Source organism: Camelus ferus, chromosome 8, assembly GCF_009834535.1.
Source record: "Camelus ferus isolate YT-003-E chromosome 8, BCGSAC_Cfer_1.0, whole genome shotgun sequence".
NCBI classification, from domain to species: domain Eukaryota; kingdom Metazoa; phylum Chordata; class Mammalia; order Artiodactyla; family Camelidae; genus Camelus; species Camelus ferus.
This window is the reverse complement of record NC_045703.1, coordinates 60239586-60263779: the sequence shown is the minus strand read 5'-3', so window position 1 is coordinate 60263779 and position 24194 is coordinate 60239586. Positions and strand designations below refer to the sequence as shown.

Below are 24194 nucleotides of genomic sequence, written 5' to 3'. Positions count from 1 at the left end.
TTTATTTCCTAAGGTCAAAGGTGTTTGTTTGGGGGAAAGAGACTTGTAATGCTCTCAGCCTCCCCTCCTTCCAGACGAGGGTGACATTTCTTGATCTTCAGATGAGGCGATGTGACTAGTTTCGGTCACATCAGGTTTCGGGTTGTGAGGGTGAGGGAGACGTTCCTGGGCCAAGGTCTGTAATCACTGGGTACGTACCTCCAATTTTCTCTTCCCCCAAGTGAGGAGACAGTGTGCTCTGGACAGTAAAGTCACAAGACAGCTGAGTCACCCCAGGGAGAGCAATGGTTTTGGAGGGTTGTGGGGGCCTGTGGGTGCTTTTCCTGCCAAGAAATAAACTTTTAAGTCCCAGAAGTGTTGGAGTCATTGATTGTCACAGTCCTTCTTGGTTTTTTCTCCCCTCTCATGACATTGACTTGTTGGAGAGTCTAGGCCTATTTCTTGTAGAATGGTCCATATTCTGGGTTCTTCTGATTCTTCCATCATGTCAATTGGCTTGTTTCTCTAACCTCAGCATTAACTGTAAACTGGGAGTTAGGTGTAGAGACTTGATTGGTTTCTGCTTAGACCTTTTGGGCAAAGAACACTTCATAAGTGATGCTGACCCCGGCATATTGCATCCCAACAGGAGGAACTCAGTGTCCGTTCTCCTTCTTTAATGATGTGCTAAGAGTTTATCACTGAGTTAAGGTGACAGACAGAACTTTCCATCACGATTTTTAAATAAAAATGTTAAAAATGCATGCAAACAGTAACTACCTGACTGCATCTCAAACCAATAACATTAACTTGTACAGCAAATTAAAAAAAGGCATTTCCCAGTGGTGGTGTTTCCTGAGAAGCTCTCTGTCCTGGTGAGGCTGACCCGCTCTGGTCCAACTCCACCTGGCCCTCAGCTGCCGCCTGAGTCCCTGCCAGGCTTCTCCTCTGAGGGGAGGGTGCCCCTCCTCCACTCTTCTTACCTTTGCCCACCTGGAACCCAGAGCAGGGCTGCCTTACAATGACAGTGGTGCCAACCATCACCACCGCAATCTGAACTCCTATCATGTAAAAATGCTGTGTACCGAGTGCTGTGCTAAACTCTATGAGGTAAGTATGATTCACCCCATTTTATGCATCGGATAAGAGGCTTAATTAAACAACTAGCTCAAGATTACCAGGGAAATAGAATTTTCCTCTTTTTAAAAATTTCTTCATTTTTCAGTTTTATTAGGTAGAATTGTTACAATTTGACTGCACATATACAGTATGTTGCATGTAAATACATATACACAATATACTGCACATATTTTTAAAATTTACATATATGTACTGTTCATTGTTTCTAAGAACGTTTAGAGCTTTAGCTTTTCAAGCTTACATAGTTATCAAAGGAATAAAGCCAACCAAAAAATAAGAATTAAGAATTTTCCCCTTTAGATCCCTGACAGAGCGGAGATATGAACCCAGGCTGTGTGACTCCTAAGCTCATATGCTTAAGCATTACACCCGCTGCCCCCACTGTCTCATGGACACGACCTTGATGGTGATATTGACATATGAGGCTACACAATCTCCTCCCCTCTCCCCTCCCCCACCTGTTAAGAAAGGCCTCCCTTCACCTGTTATTATTAGGCCTTTATTACCAGGATCAGAATGATGTATGGGGGAGAGCAGGTGGTGAGGACAGAAGAAGCCAGAAAGGCCAGCTGGGTTTATAACTGTGAAAAGTGAGAGGGAAAAAATAGATGCAGAGAACAGAAAGAAGCAAAGGATACAAGAGAGCTTGTACAGGGCCAGTCTGTGACAAAATGCTGAGATGATTAACAAATGGGGATGGCAGATACCTTGGGAGCAGCTGTCATACATGGGTTGCATGTATATTGAGAGAGAGGGAAAGATGGGAAAGAGGGTTTTCGGTTGTGGGATCTTCCTTCGCTGCGTTTACAGTTTAAGATGATTTAGTGCATGAAGGGCAAGGCTTTTAAGGGGTGCCATTTTATTTTTAATGGGGTCAAATGTGCATGGCACGTAGGGTTAATAATAGTGATAATAACACTAATAATAATATCAAGAGCCCAGAGGAAAAGCTAACACTAAGTTTTACCACCGTATGCCGGGAACCATGGGAACCATCACACGCAGTCACACAGTAGTCCTGAGATAAGCACTGTGTTCATCTTCATTTCACAGATGAAGAAATTGAGGCTGAGAAAAGTTCAGTTCTCCACCGCCACCCAGCTTATGGGCACCAGGAGGGGACTTGAACCCAGGCTCATCTATGCTGTGCTGTCCAGACTAAAAATTACTAGTAGTTCCACCCCTCAAAAAGAAAGCCAGCTGTAGCTCTCCCCAAATCTATACCTTTGCAACTTTGCCGAGCATCCAGGAAAAAGGGTGGTGTGTCTGGGTGATGTGATTAGAACGCAACCAGATCAACTTTTTGCTCAAGGGCCCTACCTTGTGCTTGAACTTTCACTTTCCTTCAAGTGACTGTACTTAAAAGACCCCTGCCCACCACTGGTGATTCCCTCTCCACCCCGTGCCCAACAGGCAAGGTACCCTCAGCCTCTCAGCAGGGTGGACTAAAACTAGCAAAGAACTCCCTGGGCTCAAATGGTTCCAAAATGTAAGAAATAGAAAAGAAATTCATAAATACAACTTTGCTTTCTTTGCACTGTGATGCTAAAGTGCAACTCAGAGTATCTTTTTCCTGTTAAAAACAACGTGAGTTACAGTGATTACGTTCTCAGCTCACATAAGTCTAATTAAAGCCACAACGTAGTTAAAATAATGCTCATTTACATAAAGACAAGAAAAATACCTATCACAACACTAATAATTTTTTTAAAAGAGTAGAAACAAAATGTAAGAAATTTTGCATTTAGTAAAATGTGTAGACTTGGGGAAAGCATGTTTAGAGATAAAAGATTTAGATGGAAGATTTTAGAGATTCTAAAAGAGACTTTTGGGTACTAAAGAGATCAACAGCATAAGTTCTTGTAATATCAAATTATATTTTAAACGGAAAAAGTCTTCATTGTCTCTGATACAGACTTGTCACCAGCTCTGACTCTTATCAGTGATACCATCAATGATCTTATCAATGCACGATGTGACTCGCAAATGAAAGGAAGAGAGGCAGGAGCAATTTTTCTGGAGGGAACTGAGTTTAAAAAAATAGAAGAGAAAAAGGACAGTGGGAGGGGATGGAGAGATGAGTAGAGTTGCTTGATGAGCAGTTATCTGAGCTATGTTTACGAATGCACCTGCGTGAGCAGCGCTCCTGGTAGAGAAGACAGAAGATCATTGGTGAAAGACAAAAACTGGCATCTGCCTCCTGGTACATTGTGACCCCATCAGTTTCAAACAGCGTGACTGCCATCTGGAGAAAAAGGATAAGCGTGTTTCATGGCAGAGAGTAGAAAAGAAGGGGGACACAGTTAGTGCTCCCTCATGTACGGAAAGCAGTTCTCTTTAAGAAAAAGAAAACAAACCCTGATTTGTATGTCTGCCCATTGTGATGGTGTAAGTACTCCCCCAATGGGCAATTTCAAGCTCCAAATGGTTTAATCACTGGCTTGCAAAATTCCCGAATATGTAACACTCAGCTTCCGTGAGCTGGTGCGAGCCAGCTCCAACACACACTGGTCAGGGCAACTAGCCATTAATGTGTCCAGATGGTTGCCAGTCCGACCCACTTACGCAAGCACACACTGTTCTATTCTGCGCTTGAGACATTTTAATTATTTCAAAGGTCACTTATTAAAAACTGGTGGAATATCCATGAAGTTCAGGAAGAGTGTATCTCAAAAGCACATCCTTGCCTAAAAACCACCAGAGAGCCGAGGGCAGAAGGTCGTTTGATCAGTGTAAATTAAAATTCACTTGCTTAGCATGTAGGAGGTCCTGGATTTATTCCCTAGTACCTCCATCAAAAAAAAAAAAAAATCATCACATACCTGAATTCTTGGGGCTACGTTAAAATTTCTGATAATTCTGTCCTCTATGAAGTTTTTAAAAAGTAAAAGAGCTAGAGGGGAAAAGAAAAAAGTAAAAGAAAAAGTCACCAGTGATTTTTCTGGAACAATTTAAAAAACTTAAAAACTAGGGCATGTTCTTAGTAAAATTTTAATGCATTTCCAAAGTGGGCAAGAAATGGGAGAGAACATACTTTTTCATCTCTTACTCTATGTTTAGCTAATCACACTGTCAGAAGCAGGGCTTCTAGGACTCAAAGTGCTGGAGAAAGTGGAAGGGTTTCTTGAGCACTGAGTGGCCACCCCTGTGGAGTGGAGTGCAGGGGAGACCCAACACCCAGGGAAAGAGCATCTGTACACCCAAGAGGAACAGTGGCGGCAAGGCCTTCCAGCATCTCCCTGCCAGGGTCCTTCCTACACAGTCACCATGATCTGATCCAGGGGTTTCCGTGTGAGGTCAGGCACCGTGGCATCTTCACTGGGGTACCCCACGGGAAGCAGCATCAGCAACTTTTCATTTGCAGGGCGGCCCAGGAGCACCCTCAGACGGGAGCCACAGTTCAGAGGCGTGGTCGTGACAGTCACCAGTCCTGCGTTCTACAACAGGAGAGGAAAAAAAAAAAAAAACATTTAAAAGTCAGCAGGCAAAAATCCCAGCTCTGCTTCCAGCCTGGCCACGGTCTAGTCCCTGTTACATCTGCTTGGCCCATCATTTCCCTGAAGTTGGGCAGCAGACAGGGTACCAGCTCAGGCAATGGGTATCTTGAGTCTTATAGGTTCCCCTCGACCTCCCCAGACCCCACCTTCTTTTAACCAAATAGTAGAAAACTTCTCAAAGAAGAAAATACCAGTTTTATCTTCCACTGATGCTTAAGAAATCAGAATGGTTATTTCATGGAAAGAAATTTGGGGGATCCAACTACACCAAAGGAATGGAAAAACGAAAGGGAGTTCCTATGATTATATAACCGGCAATGGAAGCAGAGCATCACCCCCAGCTGCAAACACCTGTGTCCAGTGGCGGAAGACCCAGTGGTCAAAGGCTACATTGGAGGTAGAGGAAATACTCCGTTAACCTCTCCCCAGTCCCTTCGAGTGATAAACATCTAATAAAAATCATGTGAGGCTTCAAGACACTTTCCCAGTTGGCTCTCTCTGCCCCCTGCTCTTCCAGTCAGATGGTCACTGTGAAGCCTGGGCCAGTAGGAGGTTCTGGAACTGCCTTTGAGAGGCCTGCACGCCTCCAGTCCCTGTGCAATCTGTCTTCAGGAAGATTCTTTCCTCCCTCACAAAGCCAGACCCATGCTCAGAATTATGCCTTACAGAAAGCCAGAGGGCAGCAAACTCAACAGCAAAGTGGGGAAAGTTGCTGATTTGAAGGCACAGAAGTGAAGGGAGCTCGCTCCAGGCCTAAACAGCTTCTTTGGGGACCCCAACTAAGATGAGTGGCTGTGCCCTGTGGTCTGACGTTGGACAGCGACCCCTTTATTTATCTGTTACAACATCAGGAGGGAAATAGGATGCCAGCTCCTCTGGAGCCATTTTTCAAGTAATCTGAAAACACATTCCTCTTTTGTCACAAGGACTATCATTTGCAAGGGGTTTCCTGCATACACATTTTCCTTTGAGATACTGAAGAAGCATATAGTTTTTTTTTTTAATCAATTGTCCCTTGGAAATAGGCTCATTTACTCTTATAATCCTGTTGGCTTTATTTATTTCATGTGCTTAATGTCTCGCTCCAACACTTCCCAGGACCCCAGTCCCTGTTAGAACATACAGTTCTCAAGGCGACTATCCTGGTGACTCCTAGGATCTGCCACATAGAAAGAACTCAGAAAATATTTGTTCGGTGAATGAGCTGAATCTTGCAAAAGGCAGACCTCAATCCTGCTCCATTTCATGCTTGGCATTGCTTTAACTACTATATAGATGGAATTTTTTTAAGCACGTGGACATCTTTCTAATGCAGTACAATGTAAGCTCAACTTCTCAGGAAAGGAGCTCTATGATAGGGTCCCCCTTCTAACTTTGTAATCATCCCACTGGCTCAGACAGAAGTAAACAAAACTAAGAAGCTAATCCCTGAAACCTTCAGAATCTGAAGCTCTTCTTGTGTGTTTACCAAAGCCCTTAAAGTTTCCTGTCATTACAGGTGAAGGCCAACACAACGACCATTCTTTTGACCTTTAAATGATGTTCTAAGTAAATTTCAAGGAAGGATTCCAGCTTGTTCGAACCACATACTCACCAATCCAGGTTTCCAGAGTCAGTTTTTACATCCGTTACTTAGGAATTCAGTGTTAGATAAGTTCCCAACGTCCCTGAACCAGAAACTCAGCTGAAATTTGCAAACAAAACTGCATTTGGCTGCTAAGTATCACCTGTCTCTCTTGGGCTGAGCGGGAGGGTAACATACCTGCAGGGCAGCTAAGAGGATGCCGCAGGCGATGGAAACACTGATCTCGTTGTAGTAGTGGATCTTTTTCTTGCCATTTGCAGCAAAACCATGTACTTGTTTGAAAACGAGAATCAAAACAGGAGCTGTGTCCAAGTACTCTTTAATCCAGTTGGTCCTAAATAGGGGAAACATAGGGTTCAGACGAATATTTTCTCTTAATGGTTTTTTGTTCTCTTTTTACTGCCTTAACTTATTGACATTGAAAATAAAAATATTTACCTGTTTAGGGGGGAGGTTAAGTTGAAAAAGAGCGAGTTTTTTTTTTTTTTTTTTAGTCTGTGTCACATTCATCTTTTTCTATCCAAAGTCAATAAACAGGCATTAATAAGGGCCTACTATGGCAAGGGACGTGAAATGCTAAAAGGTACAAAGATGGATCCTATAACCTACAGGAAGCCAAATTTATCAAAATAAAACCTGGTAAGTGTTATTAAAGAAATATAAGCCAAGCGCATTAGGAGCCCAAAAAGGAAATGTTAGTTTTGAATAAGAAGATTGTCAGAATGTTTCCAAAGTTTCTCTTGAGGCTGGGCGCTGAAGACCAAGCAGAGAAGGGGCATTGGGGAGGGCATCCCAGCGAAGAGATGAGTAAAGGGCAGTCAGGAAGGAGAATGCTTGGCCGGCCAGGGAATTTCAGAAGCCCGGTAGGCTGGAGGATGGTGTGCATGGTGGGGCATGGGTGGGCTGGCAGTCTTCATACAGAGTTTGCAGGGTCATGAACTCTGTTCAGTAGGTAATAGAAAGTTATCACAAACTTCCGAGCAGAAGCATCACATGATCAGATCTGTTTCAGAAAGAGGCGTATTGGTGTGGGCAAGGGACCAGCTCATAGGGGAGCAGACAAGAGACAGTGGCAATAGCCCAGGAGAACTTGGGGCACTGTAGACGCTGGAGCTGACAGACTGGCACAGGAGTGAGCAAGGGAGAAGGAAAAGGTGGCGGTGAGTTTGAACGAAATTCCAGGTGGGCAGATGGTGATGCTCTTAGCCTAGTTATGGAGAAAAGGAAGGAAAATTTTGTGGGAGTGAGATTACTCAAGCGAGGTATAAATGCTGAGTTTCAATTTTCATTTTCCAGCCACGAGTACCTCTTTATTTCATTACCCTACCTATGCACTTCAGAGAAAGCTTTATTCTAGCACAGACATTCAAAGGAAAGATATTCATACAATGCTATACATTGGAATTTTTCTTAGGACATATTATGTCATCAATAAGCAAAAGCTAGTCATCATTTATTTCATTTTTAGCTTAATTATGCTGCCTTGTTTAAAACACACTCAGCTCACGTGTGCGTCTTTCTGTGGTTCCTCTGACACTCCTAACTTCTATACGTTACACTTTAAAACGACTTTACCGTTCTTCAACCAGCTTGCTCGCATTTAACTAGCATCACTTCTTTCTCTCTTTACAAAAAGGGAGACTGTTAATAGTTTAGGGAAGAAAAACTCTGGCGTCAACTAGCTTTGCCGTGTTGGGCAAGCTGCTTACCATCTCACAGCTCAGTTTCCTCGTGTGTAAAATGTACGACTGTACACTCACCTCGAACAGTTACTGTGACGGTGAAATCAATCAAAACAGACCAAGTGCTTAGAAGACTAACTAGCACATCGTGCTGTGGATGTGTTAGTTAGTATTACTATTACTACTAAGGATTATTTTACAGTGAATAATTCAAAACAATTTTTAAATACAAGATGAAGAACAAGCAGTTTACCCAGGTTCGGAGACAGGGGAGTCACTTTTACCAATTTTTGTATTTATTTATTTTGCCTGGGCATACATTAGTAACTAATCTTTTGGGTTTGTTCAATTTTACAAGAGTTTATTATGACATCATATAAAAGACAGTAACGTGCCAAGGCCTGATAAGAAAAGGACAAGGGGCACTTCTGTCTGGGGTGGAGGGCTCACACCAGCAGCAGGAGGGGGAGACTTGACAGGTAGGTCGGGTCCAGATTGCATATGAAGCCTTTGATGACAGCTTTGACTTTCAGAGTTTACTCAAACTGGGTATCAGGACATATGTTCGTTTGTAATTCAATTTGACAAACATTTATTCAGTTACCTACTAGGCATCAGTGCTGTGCTAGGAGGTGTAAGACATTTTTTAAACTGGATGTCCCTGGACCCTAGAGTTTTTCATGTGTAAGTGTGTGTGTGTGTATGTGTATTGTCTGCAGCGAAAGCCTGTAATGTTAATTGGAATTTCAAGAGTATCTTGGTGTACAACAAAGGTTTCTAAAATAGGGCCTATAAAATGAGAAGAAGAGTAAGCTAATAATGAAAATAACTACGTGGTGATGACTACTTTAAGTTCATAGAAGGTGTAATTAGGTGCTTTGAGCATGTAGATGAGAGAGCAACTCCTGCTGCCTTAGCTGGGGAGGGGATGGGGACCGGCTGCATTTTGTATGTGCTGCACACACACAGCACAGCATCTCTCTAAGGGCAGAAATTCAACTTGTCTTTACCCACCCTGTTTTTTCTCATGACTACTGAATGAGATTTACATATTCATTATTCACTTCCTGCACATCTAGAACATGGCAGTAAGTTACACCACCAGTAAACATCCATTTCAGTAGGGTTTAAATATCTCTGGAAAAAAATTATCCTCTGCGGCCTAATAAACAAAACAGGAGCAGAACTAAGAGGCCATTCCTTCTCACCACCTGGCGCTAACCACTGGGGGACCAGTTCCGCTTTACCCCCAGACTGCAGCCCCATCGCCCTTTCCTACGCTGGGAGCACAGTGCTTGCTGGGCGGCTGGTATCGGAACTGGCCACAAAAGGCCCACCGTGGACAGCCAGAGGCATGTGTCTTCCTTCATCCTACGTGCCAAGGACACGAGCTAGCTTCCCTTCGGGGCTGTCTGAGGTCAGGGCCCACATCTGTGTCCCATTCCCCCCCCCCCATGCTCACTCTGAGAAGAGATTAGAGCAGAAAGGAAATGCCACTGTGGGGCGGGCAGCCTTTGTAAGGGGCACTCTGTGGCAGATGTTTTAAAGTGACAAGGCTGAGTCTGAAAAATGGACTGTTTTAATTACAGATGACTCAGAAATTATGGAATCGATCCTAGATACCGTGTAGGGTGACTGGTCCTTGATGGGAAAAGAGGGCTAAATATGGCATGGTTAGTTGTAGCTACTAAGGAAAATAGAAACCTTGTGTGTCCCTGCTCTGAGACACTGAGGCTCTGTGGTAAAACCAGTTACACTGAGTCACAACCCACTTCTTTCCTGGAGAGAAGGAAGCCCACAAAGTCACTAATGCCTAACAGGTATCATACTTGTACCAAATTTGTGCTGTCACTAAACATGGACTAAAATTAAAGCCTGCTTAAGCAGATCCTGTGGAAGAAGTGATCATTATAATAAAATGTAATTTATTTCACTCAAGAACCTGAGAAGTATTTTATGATCTTACCTTCCAGGTGGGAGAAAAGTTAAGTCCTCAAAGTTTTATTTACTAATAAGTATTTGGGTCAGAACCTACTTATTTACCCACGTCATGACCCTTACTATGTGTCCTTATCACTGTTCTGGGTGCTGACAAGCTCACCTAACTTCCATAATGAAGTGGATGCTAGACTTATCCCCATTTTACAGATGAGGAAACTGAGGCACAAAGAGGTTAATACATGGTAGACCTCATATATAAACCCAAGCACTCTTGTGAGCCTCATTTAATCTGCAGAAGCCCCAAATAGAACAACAAAAAGTGGAATAAGGGAGAATTTTCTCTCTCTGCCTAACTGTTTTCGAGCTGAAATCTCAGTCTTCTCCTGCCTTTGGGCTCAGATGTGGATTGGAATGTACATCGTTGGTTCTTCTGGCTCCCAGCCCTTTGGACTCAGGCTGGAATTATACCATCATCTCTGCTGGGTCTCCAGCCTGCTGACTGGGTCAGGGCTTCTCAGCCTCCATAACTGTGTGAGCCAATTCCTTGTAATAAATCTCTTTCTGTGTTTCTCTCTGTCTCTCTTTCTGTGTCTCTCTTTCTCTGCATTGATTCTATTTCTCTGGAGAATCCAGACTAATGCACAAATAAAGTGCCCGAGGTCTTGCAGTTGGAAAATCAGAGCTAAGACATGAACCCAGATTTGATTCTAGCCAGCATTCCTATCACCTGCCCAATATGTTTGCTCAACTTAGTTACAGCGGGGACGCCCGACTTAACGTCCATAATTTCTCCCACAGTCGAATGCAACTTTAAAGCACATAAAACAAAACCTGCAGTCATAGTTACTTCACTTTAAGAAGCCAAACCAAACACCCCTATTTCTATCCACTTTTGTACCTGAACTTCCTCAGGTCTGTAACCCATCGAGGACCCATCCTCTTCAAGTAGTTTATTTCCTCTTCCTCCTCAATGATCTCCCGAATCTGATGCTTCGTGTCCGGGTCCTTCACAACCACAAAGGTCCAGGGCTCTGTGTGGGCCCCACTTGGGGCTGTTCCTGTCACCAATTAAGTTAAAATCAATAGTTAAAACTGTGGAAAATGTGAGGCTGTTAATTAAGAATAAATATAACTCATATTTGCTCAGGATGAAGTTAGATCACCCGGCACACAGAGCGCCTGGCAGAAGCCTCTGGGATGTCACTGTGAGAGTCTCCAGACCAACTCACTGGGATCAAGGCCGGTAGTCCCAGGGCTGTGGGGATTTATCAATGTTCCTCTTATTATATGGGAGAAAACATCCTTAAGTAACTATACTGTGACCAGTTAGGGGCCTCAGAGGGGAAGTTCTGACAGCTAAAATCCCCCAATTTCGTTTGTTTTGTTTCTTTTTGTTTGTTTGTTTGTTTTTGTTTTGTTTTGTTTCTTGATAAAGTTGTGAGGGTTATTGGAAATGATAAAACTGAAATGGTAAAATGGTTTCAAAAGTACCCTCCGGAAGGCAACTAAATTGTAAACTGCTCTGAGTGCGGCGCTGTGGGTTGGTGGTCTTGCTGGGGATGCATGAGAACTCTTGGCCCTGGGCGCTCCTACACACAACAGCCGGTCTTCCAGCTCCCACAGGCCGTGGGAAGCTCTGCCCGCAATCGAGCCAGTCTCAGTGTCCCAGAGAGAACTTCAGAGTGTGTCATGGGATCCAAGGAGCTTGAATTTCCTTTGAGATTCCAGCCAGGGCCTGGGCCAGCTTCTGATCTGGGTGTCACCCCTCTGTCCTAGAAATGCCCTATTTTTCCTAGAAGTAGCACACAGGGATCCGCTGGGGAGATACTTCAGAAGCAAGTTTTCCTTTCTTCCTAGTGAGTAACTTAATGGCATAAACTCTACAGGAGGGGCCTCAGGCCTGCCAGCCTTAATGGGGTTCTGGTTCGCAACTACCAGTCCCCACAGTACAGAGGGCATGATTAAAAAGTCAAATCTCAACACAAACCCCATTTCTGAACATAGTGACTCCAGTTCACTTTTTGCATGTTGTCTGTTCACTAAATATTTGTTTCACTAAACATAAGAAATAAATTGTCTCCTAATATTTTTAATTATGCCAAATTTATCTGAATGTCATATGCACACACACACATATTTAGGTACAGATATATACACAGAAGAAATCCAGTAACTGCTATTAGTGAGATGAAGGACTCAACAGTCTAGTGCATTTGTGTTCTTAACTGAAATGAAATGTTTTATTCTTTCTTCTCTTTCATTTGGGCAATGAATTTACAATGGTCATGCGATAATTTCTGCAAATGAATTTAAATGCGAATTATGCAGGAATAAGAATCCAATCAGAGGAGACTCTCAAATAGGGATCTTTCTCTTTTATCTCCTCCTCCTTTTTTTTATAATTCTCATTTATTCTTCTGGAGGGATATTAATTTGCGTTGAAAATAGGTTTGCCTTGCTTTGATTTACTTTGGAAGTTCATATGAATAAATTTTGCCAGTTCATTAGCATACAGTATTAGAACACCACGATATGTAATGTAAGAAATTTGTTTCCAAAAAAGGGAATGTGTAAATGTGAGTGAGTGTGTGTGTGTGCGTGTGTTTTAAGGAGAGGTGAAAATATGAGGATATTTCTCTTCCAGTGTGTAATAGTGTGTTCAGACATTTTCATTTTTAATAAAAGTTTATAATATTGAATAATTTCAGAAGTTTTAAACCATTGTCACATCTGCTCTCAAGAAGTTTGTAATAGTTGAATGTTTGTGGAAAGTGGAAATCATTATGTTCCTGGCAGTAGTCAACACCTGGGTTAGACTTTATAGATAAACATATCTCTCCAGGCTTTATTCACTGTGTTTGAATAGATATTGTCATTTGCAACTGATGTTCTGAAGGACCCAATGTGCAATTACAGACCTGCTGCTTTGATGACATTATCAATGACTTCCATTGGGACTTGCTCATTACTTATGAATCTAACAGACCGTCTCTTACTGAGAAGTTCGTAATATTCTTGGGATCTCCGAACCATTTCCCTCTCAGGATAACGGGTATGGGAGAATGGGATGTGTTCAACGTCCTCCTCTGACTCTTGCCATCCATTGGCATCTGCAGGTAAGAACAAGAAAGACTGTGAATTAAATGACCTCTCTTGGATATGCCCCCCAAAATATGCCTTTTTAGTGTAAGAATTATTTTGAGTTGGTTATTTTTAGGAAACGGCAGACACAGGAGAAGCCCCGAAAAGCAGAGTAGAAGTCACCCTTTTGCAAGAGACATTAACGTTTACAAAGGAAACCTCCATTTGGAAGTGTCTCCCTCTCTGTACCAGGAAGAGAAGGATGACTCAAAATCACAAGAAACTCTTTTAAATAGAGAAGATGTGGACTTAAATCTCTGAAACAAACTTACCCTCGCTTACTGTCTTTTCCTGATGACCTCCCATGACTGGCTCTCCCCAGCCCCCAACATGTTTCTTTTGTCTTTATTTGAAGATGGTATTTAGGGCCGTTTGGGGGAGTTACTCAGTTTTCCTGGGTCTCTCCCATGTGCACAAGAGGTACACATGCTATTAAACTTCTGTTTGTTTTTCTCTTGTTAATCTGCTTTCATTACAGCGGCAGGGGTCTCAGCCTAGAGACCCCTAGAAGGGTAGATGGAAAACTATTTTCCTGGCCTATATTCATAAGGTGGCCATTGGGGAGACGGAAATGAAGTTCTCAAAAATGTCGGTAAGGTTTCATAAAACATCAACCAAAAAATGAGAAGAATAGATCTACAGAAGGCTGCACTCGGATCTTGACTGTCCTTCAAACTCCAGGCTGGTTATAAATCAAGAAAAAGAAAATTTTTACCTACACAAAGATGAGAAATACAAATTTCTATTAACTGTGAACTACCTTATTTGAAACAATCTCCCACTGGCTGAAAACCACTAAGATCTCAAAATAAAGTAGTTTTTTAAAAGCCCTTTTAAAAATCAATGAATGGCTGACAACATAGTAAGAAATCCCCAGGGCAAACCTGAAGGGAAAGTATGAACCTGCAGAGGTAAATTAGCACAGAAGCCGCACTCACCCTGATAGTATCTGTCAGTCTCAATAAATCTGAATTTTTAGTTTTATATTTTCAGGGATTAAGAGGGGCAGAAATCAAAGCCCAGGCCCATGTACAATGGGAAGTCTAACAAGCCAGGACCTCAAGACTACATCCTTAGAAAAAGCAAGAATCATAAATAAATCAGCCCCCAAGGGGTTATAGCATTTCAGTGGATCCTGCCTCAAACTTGAATTTGGAACAAGGTGTTCCTGCTTGGGAAAAAAAACCAAAAACATTGTTCAGCAGAAGTAAATACCAATATACAAATAATTCTAAGTACAATTATCAGCAACCCACCAAATACAACCAGATATACAAAATCAAAACATCTTGAGCAAGAAAGAGCAGAATTGATTTTTTAAAATAGAGTCAGACATTCAAAGTCTCCAAATATTGGAATTATCAGACGCAAAAGGTAAAACAACTAAGATTACTAGGTTTAGCAACAAACAGCGCTGTGAAGTTCCTGGGAGGCTTTTTAAACAAGGGTTCAGAAGACTTTACTGTTGAATCCCCGGACGCTTCATTCCAATATTCTCAGAATTGTTGGTTACATATCCAAAATGTCACAGCTCTACCTCTGAATACGTGTTTCTTCATTCCTTTCAGAACCATGAGTAGACACTACTTTTGGTTTGAACTACAAAGACTTAAATGTGAACTACAAAGATTTCAACAGAAAGAAATTCCAAGATGCTGTCTTGAAATAGTTAAAATTATTGAAAATAGGAATGCTTTGGATGGAGAATATATACATATATTCCTTGCTTATCTTGATTTAGTCTTGGACTTCTGGTTGTTGGTGAACTTCATCAATTCCTAGAATCTAGGAGGCAAAAAACATCAAAAAGAGGGCAGGACAGAAAGTGGATCTCAGTACATCAAATCAGAATGAATTGATACTAGTTGGATTTTTCAGGGAACTTGAAATCAGATAAATAAGGCTTCACCAAGATGGCTACCCAGGAAATATACACTGAATATATCAGTGAAATCTAATGAGTTCCTTTACACAATTTTGCTTTTTCTAAATCTGCTCTGTTTTTCAGCCTGATGAAAACTGGTGTAGAGAAGCCATATTACCAGTAGGAGGCAATTCCCACTTAGATAAGAACAGATATCAGAGTCCACAATGAAAAAAGTGCTGAAAATGCTCCATACTTACTTTCATAAAGTAACAAATTTAGATTTTTAAACCATTAACATTTGTGTGCATGTGTATGCCTTACCTGAATTATTATTAATACTACCTAAACTGTGTCTTTAGAGAACTGAATATGATGCTGTCATATATCTTCCTCATTGATGACCACCCAAAACCCAACGAATATTTGTCTGATAGGATGTACATCCCACACCTTCAACTGTGTGATGAAAACAACTTGTTGTTGCTTTCTTCTTTGCATAGATACGAATCCACTTTGATGTGCAGATTAGCTGATGTTGTGGTTGTGGTAAGGTTGTTGTGGCATTTACTAAAGGAGTTTCACTTCCAATAATGGTTATTTACATAATTTGCATGAACCCTCCAAGTTAAAGAAAGTTAATATTCTTAGTAGAATATAATTTTAAGCATTTTCTTCTAAGTACTAAAGAGCTCATCTGTGCCTGTGGGACATCACAGTCAAAATCTAGATGAAAGTTAGTACCCACAGAGGTAGACCAGCACTCAACTGTCCAGAGAACATTTTCCAGTTACCAAGAAACAGCTATGAGGCTGAGCTGAGACAAAAGGATGGTGATAAAAGTCAAAACCCCAGGGCCACCCAGGGCCTGAAGGTTATGTTGCAATAGTAAGAGTAAAATTTACGTAAGCCAGCCCTGATGTCTAAGAGCCTGCGGTAACATCCTGTGAGTCCTCAGCCTTGACCTCAGATTGAAGTTTCCCCAGAGTATTAGAGTGTTGCCCAACTGGTAGATACAAATGTGAATATTCCCTGGAAATAGGTAATGGTATTCTAGACCTCAAAAAATGTAAGGTTTAGCCATTTAATTGGAGTCCTGGAAGAAAAGGAGAGAAGAGAAGGAGAATGGGACAGAGGTAATATTTGAAGAGCTAATGGCTGAAATTTTTCTGAAATTGTTGAAAGACATCAATCCACAGATTTTAAAACTCAGCATTATATAGTGAAATTAAATATATATATTTAAATATATATATTCTACAAGTCTCTACTTGGCTTCTCCAGGAAGCAGACTCAGACTGAGACTAGTGTGTAGGATGTTTATAGGAAGTACTTCTGGGATCAAAACCTGGGAAAGGAAGAGGAAAGTAAAAGGACTGGACAAAAGGAGAAGTCTAGCTGTAATGCAAGTCTGAGTGATGGCTTAACCAAATGCAAGAGCTTCTTTGGGACAAAAATAGCCCATCAGAGTTGTCCCAAATTAGTGCTCCCAAAATGACTGGGCCTTTATACCACTGACCCAATCAGTCACTGGATTTGGGCCACCCTGAGAAAGGCAGGATCTTGGGCAAGGCAGCTAGGCAGTACGGGTAAACCCTGGAAGATGCTGACAGTTGAAGGCTGTTTGCTGATAGCACTCCCAGCAGAAGGGACAGCAAGTCCTTGAAGGGGAATCTAGGTGGTACATTTCCATGCCAATCACACTATAACCCTGCAATTCCACATATGCCTCAGAGAAGCTCATGTACATGGGTACCCAAAACAAGTATTAAAATGTTCATAGAGGCATGGGTTATAATAATCCTAAACTAGAAATAGCCCATATATTCATCAACAGTAGAGTGAATAAATTGTGATATACTCATGAAATGGAATACTATACAGCAGTGAAAGTGAATGATCTCCAGTAACACGTCTAACCTGGATGAATTTTACAAATACAATATTAAGCAAAAGAAGCAAGTGGAAAGAATATAAACAATATAATTCTACTGTTTAGGAATGCATACATAGGTGATACATCAGTAAAGAAAAAAGCAAAGAAGTAATTTTCACAAAATTCGAAATAATAGCTACTTCTGTCAGATATGGAAGAGGTTATGACTGGGAAGGAACATGTAGGGGACTATGGAGTACTAGAAATGTATATTTCTTGACCTAAGTGATAATTACATGGATTTTTGCTTTAAAATTATTTGTTAAGCCATTCATCTATGTTCTGTGTAGATTTTCTATGTTCTGTGCATTTCATGGCTAAGAGGTTTTGTTTGTTTGTTTGTTTTAACAAGAAGGCCATAGAAATGAATTACCAAAAAAACCAAGGGTAGATCAACTAACCACAACTCTTAGATAAGGACATCTGAGAAAAAGAGCAAAGACACGATATTTTCTTAGGTGAGATGAGAGCACAAGAGATGAACCATTTGGGGAAGGTGGAGCAGAAGTAGGAATAGGAATCAAGGGCACAATTAACTTGTCCTGGCCACGCAGTAATCCTTATGCAGCCAGAACTATAATCTAGGTTACCTAACTGCTAAGTCAGTGTTTTTTCTCCCAATATAGTAGTCCTCCCTTAGCACAAGTTTTGCTTTCTGAAGTTTCAGTTACTTATGGTCAGCTGTGTTCTGAATATATTACATGGAAAATTCAAGAAATAAACAATTCACAAATTTTCAATTGTGTGCCACTCTGAGTAACACGGTGAAATCTCACACCTGTCCTGCTCCATCCCACCCAGGATGTCAATCATCTCTTTGTCCACCGTATCCCCCCAGTTAGTCCCTTGTAGCCTCTGAGTTATCAGATTGACAGTCAGGGTACCACAGTGCTTGTGTTCAAGTAACACTTATTTTACTTAGTAATGGCCCCAAAGCACATGAGTAGTGATGCTGACAATTCAGATATTCTCTTCCTGTGTCTAATTTAAGTTAAACTTTATCATAGGTGTGTATGTATATGTATAGGAAAAAACATAGGATGTGTTGGGTTCAATACCATCTGCGGTTTCAGGCATCCACTGGGGGGTCTTGAAACATATGCCCTGAGGATAAGGGGGACTGCATTAAATGTCCAGAAGGCGAGAGGTCACTTTGGGAGCCCTCACATAAAGATGAGGATGACAATAGGAACAGAGAAAAGAGACCAAAAAGAGAGAGGGCCTGGCCCTGTGGGTCTGGGACGTTCCGGGTGGAAGAGAACCCATTTCCCACAGGCACATCCACGCACTTCAATCCAAGGTACATGCAGATGGGGAGAAGAAGCCAAGAGGGAACAGAATGAATAAGAACTTCAAAGAGACTGAGAGCCCAAGCACCGTACTAACAGCTACCAAGGTTAGCTCAGTGCTAGTGTGAGAAACTTCCTTTCCCACTTTGCGAGCTGGAGCAGCTGGGGCCCACACTCTACACATTTAATGCGGAGGCCCAGTTACTAAGTTAAAAGGAAGTAGGTGTGATGGAGGAGTGGCAACAGACGCCTATCAGCTTTCTAACAATCCACTCTGTATCCAGCCCAGGTATCATTAGTATCAACCCCAAACTTTATCAAATGGGTCAATAAAGACTTTCAATCCCAGTGAAACTTCCCCTCCCTTTATTATGAAGTCTGCCAACCTCTCCAAGTCAGTAAGTAGTAAATGAACCAATGCACAAAAGACCTCCCTGACTTCCGGTCCGTTGAGCATTGTATAATCTAAAGGCAGCCAGGGGACATGACTCCGCAGTGTTGCAGCCTCTCAAGTCCCGGGCAGCCTCCTGCTCTAGCAGAAGGACGGGCCGCTGCCTGAACTTCATCAGCGCAGCCGTTATTTCCGAGCAGGGCAGACAAATGGTCCCAACCAGTGCTGGGTTGGAGTGTCCTGAAGAGCCCTCCAAGGCACAGGGGGACTGCTATCCCTGAGCCTCTCCCAGGGCAGAAAGTCCATGTTTGGTCTGAGGAAAAGGGGCATGCCTGGAGAGAAAGCTCCAAGGATCAAGGGCCATGAAGCAGTACAAGAGGTACCACTCTGTCCTTCCTCTTGAACTCCTGACTGCGCCCGAGGAACGCCACCCTCACCAGAGGGGACAGAAGAGCTTCCTTCCACAGCTGTCCTGCCTCCACCCCAGACCAGCCAAGCCACTCTGGGAGGTTCATTCAAGCAGCAAAGCCCACCTATTCCAAAATAAATGTGTGCTATGATGCTCTGCTTTTTAATATAGGTTCTGTGCTGCCACACGCCAGGTTTGCTATTGACACCAAGACCAACTGGCCTTTCATCACTGCTTTAATGCCAAGGAACCTTGAATTGCTCCGTAATTAGGTTTAATGGCTAAGAAATTCTAGGCCACGTCTATCCTTTAATGTTTGACTTGGAGGCATTTTTCTGGCTGCATCTCTCCATAAATTGGTTTTGTGTTTCTGCAGTTCTACTTCAAAATCTTTGCAAATGGGACAAATATTTTCTAGCTGGGAAACGACAAGGCCAATTTGTGTCAAGTCTTCCTTGTTCCCTCCTTGCAATTTTGGGGGAAACTTAAGCAGCAATATTAATAAGCCTCAGGGTGACACAGCTCTTGTAGGAGACAGATTCTGAAGGTGGGGATGGGAGCAACACCTGTCCTGAGGACTCCTCCTACCCAAAGGCCTCAACCATCACTCTGCTTTCTACACGGGCCTCTCAGCCATCCAACTCCCTCACTGCAGTATAGGCTGATGATTTCACTAGCAGCAGTCGGGGTGGGTGGGGGCCAGGGAGCCTGGGAGTGTCCAGATAGAAAGACCTTGAATACAGCAGGGCTATTCTGGGTGAAGCTGACAAGACTTCTGAGCCCCTTCACCTCTTCGTGGTGTCCCCAGTGTCCTGTACTAATCTTCACTCTCCCCCTAGAAGAACTCACTCAGGTTCAATCCCAAGGACAATGTCTTCATTCAATTCCTTTCCCTTCTCTAATCTTCTCTCATCTGAATTCTAACCTCCCTCCCCTTGGTCCTGGAACCATAATGTCTTATAGGAGTCCTGGTAAACAAACCTTTTAAAATTAATCATTCAGAAGCATTCATACGTGAGTGTGTCAAATGATGATGAAATGCAAAGATGAAGCTGAATTTATTACTCCTATAGCAAAGGAAAGCTATGCTGGTCATGTTCTGTGAACACAGGAGAATGCTGACTTTATATAGTGTTTTTGTCAGTGGTGTGCTGGTAAACCAGTTCTCTAATCAGGCGAGAGCCCTGATTTACAGCATTTACCAGTTCCAGTGGAGTAAATATTCCCATCATGGCCTGACTTCAAGCTACTGATAATTGAACAAATGGCCCAGGATTTCCTGCATATTTAACAGCTGGATCTTGCCGGCTCCACAGCCTAGCTCCAGCACACTGCTTGGTGGGGAAGCACGGAGTTCAGGGATTGGTGGACTTCCAGGACTTACACAAGAGCATTGATGTCATCTCTAGGGACAGTGTTACTACACTGAAACTGTTTTTGATTGGTTGGCACTCAGAGGGGCTGGTACTGGAGTGAATCCACCCCTGATTGGTTGACTCCCTAAGCTTTTACTGAGATGAGTTGTCATTGATCCATTGAACAGGTTTGAAACCAATTCTGACAGCTGCTTATGGGTGCATAAAAATCTGTCTGTTCCCAAGTTTGTGGGAACATTTTTATTCTCAGTTGTTACCCACACTAGATAAAAATTTTAACAATGATCTTTTTAGCAGTGACTGTGACAATCAAAATTTCAGTTAGAATAATAGCTTGTGGATGGCTAATGACACTAAGGGAAGAAAAATCCCCACTAACATTAAAACGGACATATCTTAGTGAGTCGTGCTTCCCATATCTTCTTCTCCTATTTCCAGTTCCATGAACTGTCAGGAATCTGGGCCTGACTAGAGAATTTTTGTGCTGGATTTTTGGTTCGTTTTAGGGAAACAATCTGAGGTTTCCACTTTGAGATTAAATGCCAGCCATTTCTCCTCCTTAAACCTTAGACGCTACAGATAAACAGGGAACTGACAGCATTAACAGGACACCATATTTGGTCCCCAGAGGAAGTATGTGTCTGCCATCTACTCAGCATGTCCTTTCTGTGCCCCAACCGCCATTCCCTCACCGGCCCACACATTTGCTGATTTCCTGATCTGTGAAGATGGAACAGACATTCTTTGTGAATCAGAGCAGGCAGAGGCACCTGTATGTTCCTTAACTCACACTACAATGGCCTACCATGCTTATTTTACTGTTTTGTCTCATTGTTAATTATCCAATTGGTTTGAATCTGGTATTTATTTACTGTTACCAAATCCACCTCATGTTCCTTCAGTAGCAGAATCCCTTCTCTTCTCCACACACACATACACACACACACGGGCGCACACACACACGTGCACACACACACACACCTTCAGGTGGCCTCTGTCAGAGGGAGGGTGGAGGCATTACTAGCCTGGCTGAGAGTCACTGAGCCTCTTCCAAAGCAAATCCATCCTACAAACCCACCTCAGACAGACCTCAAACACGGATTACTCAAGGCTCTTTAAGAACCTCTCCCTTCCTTCCTGCCTCCTCTATTATCTCTTCTTTCTCAGGTCATGCATCCCCAGACTGTCCTCAATACCCCATTTCATTTTTGCCCTTTCCCTGGTGAGTACAATCCTCCCGACTTATCAGCATCCTTGCCAGTACCAGTCCCTGTACTGAGGCTCTTTTTGTGCCTCTCGCCTGAGCTGCCTCCTACCCTTTGCTATTCATCTCATTCATCTACCAGCCCCGGTTCATTCTTTTTCTAACTGCTCCACCACCCACTCCCAAGCCTTCTCAAAACACCTTATCATCAGTTCCACCCTGTTCATCTCTGTTTTACTCTTATCAGTTGCCTGTTTATTGCCTTGTCTACTGAATTGGATGCTCAGCTTTGAGGACAGCAGCCTCTAACCCATAGAGAGGTAGCGAGCCCGTAGGCCGGTGTTCCTTTTTGACTTCAAAGTTCTTGATCTAAACCTGACCACTAAACCCACGGCCACCCCAGCCTGTGACAGGCCCCTTCAGAAAGATTTTAGCATCCAGAACAGGACTGGAGCCAGGGAAAATGTCAGCCCCCCTATAGCTTTTTACTGAGAATCCAGGAATAAAAGGGGGTTCGTGCCAGCAGGTGACAAGCTGACCACTTGAGAGAAATGACCAGTCTCCATCACACACTAATTTGTTTGCACAAGAGAGGTTGACGATGACCTGCCTATGTTTCTTCCTCTCCACAAGCCCTGCCATCGACTTGCCCTCATCATAACAATGCAGAAGGTGGCAGCTGAGCTGTACAGCCAGTGTCCTTACCTTCCTCCACTTGGTGGACGTCAGTGCAGTCTTTCAAGTCTTCATCCACCCAGGGACAAGCCTCGGCCTGGGCTCTAGCCTCCCCCTTCCTTCGCTCGGTGCCTCCATCAGAATTTTTAAAGATCCACACCATCAAAATGCAGACAAGTGCTACCAGGACTGGAGTCAGAAGAAACATGGTCGTGAGGCTGACCCTGAATGGTGCCCATACTTCCCAGGCCGGGATTTAAACAAACAGGGGCAGGAATGGGGAATGCCGGGAGAGGCAAGGAACAAAATGAACTCTGATTCTACGAGGACTTTGCAAAGGTGCAAAGATCACAGGCATGTGCATCAGGGTGTGTTGTGGGTTTGGTAGTGCATGGATGCGTGCACTTTTTTAAACTGTGTGCTCAATCAATATATTCTTAGACAATAATTGCCAAGATCTGAGGACACTTTAGTGCACTAGATCTTGCCAGGAATGGTGAAAGGCATTTAATCTTCCTCCTTGTAGATTTTCTGAGAGCAATGTGTCTTCAAATTGCCTGGGGCTAAGAATCACCTGGAGAACTTTTTTTTTTTAAAGAACAGATTTCCAGACACCAACTCAAATCTGCTGAAAGAAATTTTCCAGGAAAGAGGTCTGATAGTCTGCATTTTAAAATAGCATGTTTGGGAAACACTGCCCTGAGGTTTTATTTACTTATTTTTTTAATGAAGCCTGAGCCAACATATACAGCATATACGTGATCCTGTTTTACATTAGAGAACAAAAATTTGATCCAGGAAAAGTGATACCAAAAAAATTTAAAATGGCAATTTAATTAATTAATTATAAAGTAACTTAAGTAAGCCTTTAAAAAAAAGTCTTGTTAAGCTGCTGTAACAGAAATACCATACATTATATTTTTGAGGATCAATGTGAAAGGCATTTCTTTAGGTGCCAGAAATTTCTTTAGGTGAACAGAGCAGACAGTACCTGCCTTCCTGAAGCTGTGGGCTAAAGGGGGAAGCAGGCGATCAAGTCTTGCCAATTAACGTCTCATTTCAGTTATCCCGGAGCAGGAGACAGTGAGATTTGGCCAAGCTGGTGAGATCAGAGATTTCCCAGAGAAAGGAATGGTTGAGCTGAGGTTGGGATTATGAGAGGGACTGATTAAGTAGGGAGAGGAGGAATCTTCCATGGCAGAAGAGAAAATGGGCAAAGCCTGCACTTTGGAGGGAGGGCATAAGCAGGGGATGTGGGGAGCCTGCTGATGCCAAGAAATAAGTAAGTGCTAGAAGATGATAAATTGTTTTCTTTGCCCGTAAATGGAATGTGGGGAGGGGAACGTTAAGAGCTGACACTTACCACGTGCTTGCAGTATGGTGTCCGGTTCTCCTCTGAGCACTTTATGCACAGTAACTCACACGTGTATCACAACAACCCGCCCCGTAGATCCCAGTGTTATCCCCATTTAACAAATGAAGAAAATGAAGTTCGTGGAGGCTAAGTAATGTGCCTAAGGTCAGTGTTATATAAATGGGCCAGAAATAACCCCTGTGTGTTAGCCTAAAATGGCCCCATGCCACTCACTGCCTCACAGCAAACTGGGATCAGTAGCCCAGAACCCTCTGGAGCCAAACTGGCTTGACTGGGGAATGGAGGGTGGAATGCTATGGACTAACTGTGGGTGTTCCTCCCCAGATATGTATGTTGAAACCTGGACTCCAACACTGTGGTCTTTGGAGGTAGGGCCTTTGGGAGGTGACAAGGACATGAGCACAGAGCCCACACAGGTGGGATTAGAGCCTCTGTGAGAAGCAACCCGAGAGCTCGCTCGCCCACTTGCCACCACATGAGGACACAGCGTGAAGGCAGCCGCCTCTCACCAGACACCGAATCTACCAGCAAGTCGCTGTTGAACTCCCAGCCTCCAGCACTGTCAGAAATAAATGCTGGTCTTTTTACACTGCTCAGTCTGTGGTATCCTTGTTGTAGCAGCCTGAGCTCACTAAGACAGAACTTCCCATGGCCTGTGCTCGGCTTAGGAAGAATACAGAAAAGAGGTTTGAAAACAGGTCTAGTTCAGA

At 42.9% G+C, this 24194-nt stretch overlaps 1 protein-coding gene and 1 pseudogene across 5 annotated transcripts; one reads left to right on the top strand and one right to left on the bottom strand.

Moving 5' to 3' along the window:
- On the bottom strand, positions 1–22404 carry IYD (iodotyrosine deiodinase). 5 transcript variants are annotated; one of them, XM_032485157.1, is made up of 7 exons: positions 22140–22403; positions 12743–12934; positions 10723–10882; positions 6379–6535; positions 4386–4556; positions 3942–4012; positions 1–569 (listed from the first exon to the last, which is right to left on the bottom strand). In XM_032485157.1, exons 1-6 carry the CDS (start codon positions 22315–22317, stop codon positions 3986–3988), a joined length of 885 nt encoding a protein of 294 aa, XP_032341048.1. In that variant the 5' UTR covers positions 22318–22403; the 3' UTR covers positions 1–569; positions 3942–3985. The 5 variants fall into 5 exon arrangements, with proteins under 5 accessions (XP_032341048.1, XP_032341049.1, XP_014415430.2 ...); XM_032485158.1 differs by lacking the exon at positions 1–569 and adding an exon at positions 1291–3364; XM_014559944.2 differs by lacking the exon at positions 1–569 and having other exon boundaries at positions 1291–4012; positions 12821–12934; positions 22140–22404.
- Positions 13552–14978, top strand: LOC116665526 (annotated as a pseudogene).
- Positions 22405–24194: the final 1790 nt, after the last annotated feature.